This window comes from Limulus polyphemus, unplaced genomic scaffold, assembly GCF_000517525.1.
Source record: "Limulus polyphemus unplaced genomic scaffold, Limulus_polyphemus-2.1.2 Scaffold2267, whole genome shotgun sequence".
Taxonomy (NCBI): domain Eukaryota; kingdom Metazoa; phylum Arthropoda; class Merostomata; order Xiphosura; family Limulidae; genus Limulus; species Limulus polyphemus.
Window position 1 is genome coordinate 75811 of NW_013667877.1, and position 9880 is coordinate 85690.

Sequence of the window (9880 nt, forward strand, 5' to 3'; positions counted from 1 at the left end):
TTTTTGTTGTTGTTGTATTCACATTTCCTCTGACGAGTTCTGGTATTATGCGAAAAGCCTCTTGGGCAGTGACTTGTGGATGACACAAGATAGACCTGAAAGGCTATTTTTGCCTAACTAAGTTGGAGTTCAAAATGGGCAAATTAAGATTGAAAAAATGTGTGCAGTTTACATGATTTTTTTTTATCACAAATGTTAGGCCTTCACCATCTTTTGATGTCTAAATCGTAACTTTCCTACCTTTGTTCTGTTGATTGACACAGAGAAGTCAAAGTCAGGGGCAACAAAAAGGTAGCCACATTTCGATACATTTCTTGAAGCCTAAAATATAACAAGAAAAATAAAATAAACACAGTCCATACTCATCTGAAGAACGCCGCTTTTCTGTCTTACCAATATTTAACTAGATCTAAAATATGGGAGTCTTAATATATAGATATGAAAAATCGACAATAGATTCTAATTTACGTTTATTTACTGGATTCCATTAATTGAAAATATTAATGAGTATGATTGGACTATCCTTTTTACTGACAAGTTACTTCTTTAAATCACAAACAGTACGATTATACATACTCTACGATTCACTTAAATTATGATGTTTTAACAATTGATTAACAATTAATTTAAGTTTCCCATTTTACTGCCTAAGTTTCATAAAAAGAAAATCGAAAACGTATTTCATATAAATAAAGGCGATGCGTGTAAAGATTATTTTATCAACATCTTATTTTTGTTGTTCTTATACTGCTAATGCTGTAAAAACAAACACACTTAGTCTGCAGTATAATCACTGAATTTCTCCAACTTTATTACATCGAATAGATTTGGTACTAAAATGTGAATATATATATATTTCTTTTTATCTAGGAGCAGAGAAGCTATATAACATAATGCTGTTTTTTTCTTAACTTGTGGACAGAATATATATATGCACATTGCAGAAATTTATATGAAAGAGACGACACAACCAAGTTGTTATGAAGTCGTCTCTTGCGAGTTCAACAAGGGCCAGTAGCCTCGTACTGTGTTAACAATGTTGAAAACTGTTTCCAGCGCAGCATGACAAAGCCGTTGATTACTACTAACCCCATGTGTTCATTGTCATTTTGAGAAACCACATGGGGAGAAATAAAATTAACATCTATCAGGTTATGAAATCTGTTGTTGCAAAATCGTCAGGAGAGAGAGAAAGGGGGGAAGTCGGAAAAGACGCTTGCCAGGAGCAAACAGAAGTGTTCACATGCTCTTACATAAAGTACCAGACCCAGGGATAGAATAACTAGGTCCAGTGTTTTCTAGGGCTTCCACCCACACATTTCCACTTAATTAAGCTACAACGGAGTTCTTAATATAAGTGGGCTAAGTGGATACTTCTGCAGTTAAGCCTATTTTAACGAGTTAGAACAAACGTAAATAATATTCCCTAAAATAACCTTAACTATGTTTATTTCAGTGGCGGCAATTTGGAGGAGGGTAGGCAGTCGCCCCACCCAAGGCATGATTTTCTTCTTCTTTTAAGAAATGTAAAATGTTTGGCGAAAAATTATTAATATTGATATAAAAAGTACAAATTATAACCCTCTGGCGCTTACGTGGTTATTACAGTTGCTGTATGGGCCCTGATACGTGCTACGTCGTGATTTTGCTGATATGACGTCACTGGTTTCTTTCATCTTTGTTTTATAGATTGAAATTATAATTTTTGGTGATTATGAATTTAAATTTTCAAAGAAAATATAAATCTTTATGAATGTACCTGCGTTTTTCACAACGCAGCACAGGAGGTAACTTGTGTTCCTGTTCCCATCTTCTGCATTCAGTGCACAACATGTATAAATTCAACAAGCATAAAATGAACAAAGTGCGCTAAAAATTATCCCTAGAAAACGCAAACATGAGACTAATAAAGCACGTGGTATACAGGTGCACTTGTACAGCGCGCCGCGTATACTATATAGATTATGCACGCATGCAATACAGTATTAGCCAATGAGATTAAGCCGTAATACAGATTTTAATTATGTATGTGACAGTGGTTGGTTGGTCTGGTCCTTTGTGCCCACCGTGAACTTTTGCTTATTCCTATTTTTGTGCATTACGATCACCCACTACGCGTCGGCTTTTGCAATATATTTTGACTGTTTCAAATGATATAAGAAACATCATTTTATGACGCAGATTTGCATTTTAGGTAGAAAGTCTTTTCGCTATGTCGCATCGCGCATGCGTGAAGTAACTTGTTTCTAATATTTTCCACACTGCGTGTCATCGAGTAAGAAACACTAAATATAGATTTTAGTTTTGTTCAAAAGGGTTGAATCACCACGACTTACAACATAGCAAACGCTTAAGTTACTGCGGTACAGATAAAGATCTAAAATTGTTCGTGCTGATGATATACGTAGAAACTTTATTTCTATTTGACTGTTCAAACGATTTGAGCATCTGCAAGCAGGTAAGTATGACGTCGTCTTTAAAGTTAAACACTACATTTTGATCCACCATGCTCTAGCCTATTACGTGCTGACCACGAACAGATTTAACAAGCCAATTCTGACAAAATGTCACTCGGGCTCTAATAAGGGTTAGTCGGAAATATAGGCAACGATTTTGTATTGGAGGGATAAGTGTGTTTTTTTTTTTTTTTTTATAAACTAGAGCGAGATAAAAATGAAATACAAAAAGTCTTTTAAAGGCCCCAGAAAACTATATATATTACGCAGTCTGTTAATCAATCTTCTATGATAATATTGTCGCTTCGCTACAAGTTCTGTTACTTCACAGAGAATATCGACGAATTATTAGCAAGCATATGGGACTAGTTTATTGGAACAATCAGCTTCATCAGTGACTATTCCATTAAAAAAAAACGAGTCTACATTACTTTTCTAACAGCAACTTGTCAGATCATGGCTCTCTTCACGGACAGAAAGGTTTTCACTATTATAAACAAATTCGTTTTGCATATTCAATAATCCACGTGCTCTGTTTGAATAAAACCTTAGCAAGGCAATTTATTAGGTCAAGTAAAAACTCTGAGTAAAAATTAACAATGCAATATATTAGGCCAACCAAAGAAAAGTCTGAGCAAAAACGTAGCAAGGCAATATATTAGGCCAACTAAAGAAAAGTCTGAATAAAAACACAGCAAAGTAATGTATTAGGCTAACAACAAAAAATGACTATTGTCATCCTAAGTTCTTGAGAAATTGGGGAGGTGGGAAGAATTTATTATATTTTCAAATTTTACTCCTCATTCCTTAGCTAAATATTGGATATAAAAACTGGTCAAGAAAGCTGTATATTTCAATTTGCCAATGTTTCTTTTCAAACACCAATGGATTACATGCCAGGATAAATACCGTACCATAAACTATGGACGCTGGTCGTAAAATGTACAAAACTGAAGCACAAATGCCTAACTAGAGGCGAAAAAGGCTTTGTCCACCAAAATATATGCATAAGTAACGCCGGGCATTAGTTTCGGCGCAAGCTCCTTTGTTTCGTCGACTGAAGGTATTATAAAGCACCTGTCTAGACTACTTTTTCAAAAAAAACATTACGATGTTTACATCCCACCCTAAACTTTCTGTAAACAAATACCATTATCTTGGTCATCATTTGTTGAAAAAAAATATATATATATATCGATTTAAGCGACATATAATACAAACATTAGCGTTAGTACTCCAAAAACAAAGATACGTTTAAATAAATATAGGAGATAAGGCAACATTTGATTGGTTGGGTGTGTTTTGAATTTTGTGAAAACCTACAGGAGAGCTATCTGCGCTAGCGGTCTTTAATTTAGCAGTGATTGGGAAGACAGCTAGTGAAAATAATCCATCGCCAACTCTTGGGCAGTAGCCCTTTTATCAACGAATAGTGGGATTGACCGTCACATTATAACGCCCCACGGGCGAGTATGTTCGGTCACAGGGGTTCGAACCCGCGATCCCCAGATTGCGAGTTGAGTGCCCTAACCACCAGGCCCATGCAACATTCGACGATACAGAAAAATACCGAGTTATAAAGAATGTACTATTGAAAGGACACAAAATTTCGTGTAAAGAACGTTATTCTTAAATATGAGTTTTTTAATAAAACTTGGGAAGAAAGATTCTTACAGTGTAAACATATTGATTTCATAGATTATCATGTTTGGCACCGAAGCATTTAGAAAAAAGAAAACAAAACGTTATACGGTTACAATCACGGCTAACAAAAAGGCCTAATGAAACGTTTTATCATGAAATTACGATTTATGATTTTGTTTCAACCTCTTTCATTAAACTGTCAATTTTAATTTCCTTTTGAAAATACGAACATTGAACTGTTTTAAACATGAAACATTTGCTAGAGGTAAACTCTATGCAAGTGCAATTACATTAAAATACAACATCTATTTTCCTGTAAACACAATATAAACCTGTAATTGTACACCGCAGAAAAAATTAGATATTCTGTAAATCTAAATCACAACATGATTAAAATATATAGGACAAACGAGGTTAATATTTGTAAACAGATTCGGAAAAACCAAAAGTTCGAATGGAAGAATAGGTTGAGTTACCTAACTTCATTTTTATATGAACACATATATCAGAGAGAGTTATATTGTGTCCTCTCTAAAACTAGGAGTTGTCTTCTCAACAATTCGTAATATTTTTCTCGAGGGTGAACACGTTTGACCTAAAACTCACAACACAAACGTCAATGTCCTCTTGAATTTACTTGTGTTAGGTTTAAGTAACACTCGCTTTGTATTGTGGTTATACATGCGCTAGGACAGGTACATAAAGTATGATTCTGACAAGTTGCATGATGTTTACCTCCCCGGAAAGCTGAGTGTAAGGAGGAGAAAAGAACTTGAACTCAAAGTTTTGGCTGACTCTTAAGAAGGGTCACAGCAAACCTTACATAACGTTTAAGAAGCAACATCTTAATCACATTCACGAGCTTCCTTCACAATTTAGTTTCTGAAGAGGGACGGAATATGTTTTATTAATAACCAATTATACAAATATGTAACTTGCAAGATAAGAACTTTACAGCTTTTTTGGATCCAAGTAATTCTAGCGTTTTTTCTCACCAGTAGAAATTCCCATTTCCTCCCGTTCTTCTAAACTAATTGTCAATGGATACCGTAACTGAAGTAATTGTATTGTTGTTGTTTTTTTTGTTTATGGTTAAGCATAAAGCTACACAATGGATTATCTGTGTTGTGCTCACCACGGGTATCGAAACCCCGATTTTAGCGTTATAAGTCCACAGACTTACCACTGTGCTACTGGAAGGCGAAGAAATCGTAACTGCACAAAATGTTCTACAAACACTGCCACTGACTAGCTTTCAAGAACACTTTACATGCTTACATCTTTCCATGTCAAGTAGTTCTACAAACAGAATAATTTTTACCAGTTGCTAGTTACAGCAAGCCTTGCTCAGTTTATTCGACTACGTTCTCGATTCTACCCTGCAAAATTTGGTTCTTATCAGGCCAAATTATTGATGGTGTCGCACATCGAGAAAAATCTTACTTCGACGCCGAATTTTTGGTTGAAAAGTTTGACTTGGTTGTGAAGTTACTTCACTGTTTAGCCGAGAGGCAGATAAATCTCCATACCCAATGAGTTTAATATGTGAAATTAAATCATATGACCTTTATTAAGGACAAGAAAACAGCCATCAGCAAACCTCATTGGTTTATTTTTTATATTACGTACTAGCTTTTACTGCAGTATACTGTTTAATTAACAAGTTTTGGTTTCGACGTTACTTGGTGACTAAGTTATTACTATTGGTGTTCTAACGAAACATTTTCGCTGTTTTTTAATTAAGACGTCCTGATTACCTGCTTCAAACACAAAAACCCTTGTTTATTTGGAAGCACCCGTTTTTTTACATTCGTATTCAGTGTGACGTTGGAAAGCTGGTATCCTTGTACAGATCGTAAGTAGCTTGGTATGTCAATTATGTTTCTAGCCTATTTCGGAAATTTGCTACACAAGAGCTATCTACGTTAGCCGTCCCCAATTTTGAACTGATACAGTAGATGAAAGGTAGCTGGTCAACAGTACCTTCCACCAACTTCTGGGCTACTCCAAGCATCAGTGGGATTTCACCGCTATTTTTATAGTTTGTTTTGTTTTGTTTTTGATTTTCACGCAAAGCTACACGAGGGCTATCTACGATACTCATCTCTAATTTAGCAGCTAGCCAACACCACCCACCGCCAACTCTTGGGCTACTCTTTTACCAACGAATAGTGGGTTTGACCGTCGCATTATAACGCCTCCACGACTGAAAGGGCGAACATGTTCGATGAAGAGCATTCGAACTAGCAACCAGCAGATTGCGAGTCGAGCGCCCTAACCACCTAACGAGATTCCCACTGTCCTTATCTACTATCTAGCGAAACCACAGCCAAAGGAACTGGCTTTGAAAAATCACCCGATATATATAATCTTATAATTCACCTATGCAATTCTGCAGCAATTAGATATGGTTAGAGTACCAAACTGTGGAGCCTAAGGTCCATGGTTCTAGTCTTATCACCATAAAGAAAATGTAAACCACTGTTCAACTTGATTTTTTCCCCAATTATGTAAAGCCATTTAGTTTGTATCCATCTTTAAAGACACCACTCAACTGATCAGCAACTCTTGTAATGCACACTGCCTAAACAGTAACTATGTCTTAATCACAACATGGGGTTATAAATACTTCAAATAATTTTCCTCCTAAAACCTTAATGTTCACCTGATATACACTGAAGTTTGAATTCTCAACCTCAATAACAACTAATGTCATTGGAATTCTAAAAAGAGAATTCATAAATCAGAATTGTGATATATGAGGTAGAAATTATGTATGGAATGAAGAGTTTCATGAAAACAAATCAAAGTACTGATTGAAGTTTCAAAAGACTGAATAAATTTCTTTATTTTGTAAGATTCACTAAATGAAGAGTTTCATAAAAATCAAACTTTTTTCTAAATTCACTATATGAAAAGTTTCTTGAGAATGATTCAAACTGTTCATTTTCTAAATTTCCATGAATGAAGAGTTTCATAAAAAACAAAAACAATTTTTTTTCAAATCCACTGACTGACGAGTTTTTTGAAAAAGGTTCAATCTGTTTATTTTCTAAGATTCATGGAATGAAAAATTTCATGAGAATGAATTAAACCTTTTTCTAAAATGTGCCAAGTGCAGTTTCATGAGAGTGAAACAAACTTTATTTTTAAAATTTACTGTGTGAAGCTTCATGAGATTCAGTAACTTTATATTTCTAAGTTTCATGAAAAATAAATTGTTAGATTTCTAAGATTCACTTAAGAATAAGTTTCTTGAAAATGAATCAAACTGTTTATTTTACAAAATTCAATGAAGAAAAAATTTCAAGAATGCATCAAACTATTTATTTTATAAAATCCTTTGAAATTAATCTGAAAAAAGTTATCAAATATTCTTCTGGTAACATTCTTATTCCTTAGGTTTGTCAGCCTCTATTCACATAGGCCTAGAAATAAATTTAAATTTGTTCTAACAAGAACAGCAATTATCGGAGATTTAATCAGCTGTTTACTAAAGTCTTAATCTTATCGTTTATTAAATGTGATTTAGTTATTATGTTAAAAACTATTGGTAATGTCCCAGAATAAAGTCATATTTGCACTTTGTGATATTTCACTTAGTTCCATAAAAGTAATAATTAAACATTTTTTCTTTTTTTCTAAACTATTTTAAATATACCAGTTTTAAATCAATTATGCATTGTGGAATGTCCCATGACGCAAAAAAATGTTGTCATTTGATTTGGTTAGATCCAGAAAAGTTGAATAACTGCTGTTCTAATTGGCTAGTGACGTCGACAAATTGTACCTAACTGCTGTTCTTATTGGCTAGTGACATCGACAAATTTTACTTTAAAGTATAATCTCACTTTAAATTTTATAGTGGTCTTGTGACTTAATATCAGAATATTTTATAGTCTCTATCTTTAAAATATGAAGACTTAAGTTATTGTCAAACAATTCGATGATATTTTCAAGACGTTTTCCGTGTTCCCTCATCACGTTTCGTTCATTCTCAACGATCTGCGAATAACCCACTGCTGACTACCATATCTAATCTGTTCGAACAACCAACAGTTGCAACAGTCTTTTCTGATTCAGTTCAAGTAATTTTACAACGTTGTCAGTCTGTTCTTATACATACAACCTTGCAACGATATATCATTTCTGGGTTTGTCTACTTTCATTCAAACAAGTTAACAATGTTATCAATCGTATGCCTCTTCGCTTTCATTCATAAGGTCTAACAATGTTATCAGCTGTTTCTAGGTAAAATATATGGACCCAAAAACCGAAAGGCGTCGACGACCCTTATGAAACATTAAATTTGTGTATTAATAGATGGCGCTGTGACAGACACATATAGAGTTTCATCATGTACGTCTTCGTGAACAAACTGGATTGGTACGGTTTGAATTTCGCGCAAAGCTAAACGAGGGCTATCTGCGCTACCCGTCCCTAATTTAGCAGTGAAAGTCTAGAGGGAAGGCAGCTAGTCATCACCACCCACCGCCAACTCTTGGGCTATTGTTTTACCAACGAATAGTGGGACTGACCGAAATATAATAACGCCCCAACGGCTGAAAGGACGAGCATGTTTGGTGGGGCGGAGATTCGAACCCGCGATCCTCAGACTGCGAGTCAAGAGCCCTAACCACCTGGCCATGACTGCCCGAACAGACAGGAATCAGCGTAATACAAACGTACGATAAATCTGTTGTTAGTTTTATAATTTTTATGCAAAGCTACACAAAAGACTATCTGCGCATAGCCGTCTCCATGTTTGAACTGATAGACTAGATGGAAGACAGCTAACCAACGGAAACAACACCGACTCTTCGGTTTCTTTTATGTGACCGAATAGCCATAATAGTGTAATCACCGACTCGGTAAGGTTCAGTAAAAGGCGAAAGACGAACTGAATAACAACCTAGGCATAGGAAAGACTAGTTGAACTTGACTGTTATTCTTATAGCGCACCCATGACCTCAATATAAGGAACTCGTTTTCGCAAAAACGGATTTGGTTTGTTTTGACTTTCGCGCAAAGCTACACGAGGGAAGGCAGCTAGTCATCACCACCCACCGCCAACTCTTGGGCTACTCTTTTACCAACGAATAGTGGGATTGACCGTTACATTATTACGCCCCCCACGGCTGAAAGGGTGAGCGTGTTTGGTGTGACTGGGATTCGAACCCGCGACCCTCAGATTGCGAGCCATGCCGGGCCCGCAAAAACGGGACCCAAATGGTTACTACTCAGATTAATAGTTGGTAACGCTACATTCTAGGGCCACGTCCGACATGGGAATTCTACCTATTTTAGATTTCCTACTCACACACCACGAAACGATGCATGACCTGAACTTCCCGTGAGAAATCCCACCAAAACAGCACATGTACAGCAAAATTAACGACTAGAACTCAGACACGACACCAATTATGCAGAACATATGTGCCTCCTCGACGATCGTCTTAAAATAAAAGTTTAAGCAAAAAATTTTAATCTATTGAGTTTTTGTTTTTTAGCTGCGATTTTTTTTTCTCTCTGCGGTGGTGTAATAGGCAAATTAGAGGGGGGGGGGGTGAAGGTTGGTTTAACCGAACGAAACGAGATAATGTGCGCCACAGGTTCACCCTTTACGGACGGGGCCCAGGGCTCACCTAAGGGCCCTGGAAGCTCTAGGTTCCAGATTACATTTTATACGCTCTCCCACTTTTCCCGAGAGTAATTTTCCTAATTTTTACTGGGACATAATGAAAGTGGGGGGTCGCCCCCCCTTCTTACGTCATTGCTCT

The 9880-nt window shown here is 36.0% G+C and overlaps 1 protein-coding gene across 1 annotated transcript in view; it reads right to left on the reverse strand.

Annotated features, from left to right (window-relative positions):
- Positions 1-9880, reverse strand: part of LOC106466467 — a 132844-nt gene that overhangs the window by 73957 nt on the left and 49007 nt on the right. Inside the window, exon 3 of the mRNA XM_013926754.2 lies at positions 241-321. Coding sequence (XP_013782208.1) covers positions 241-321 — 81 coding nt within the window. The remainder of the gene's footprint in view (positions 1-240; positions 322-9880) is intronic.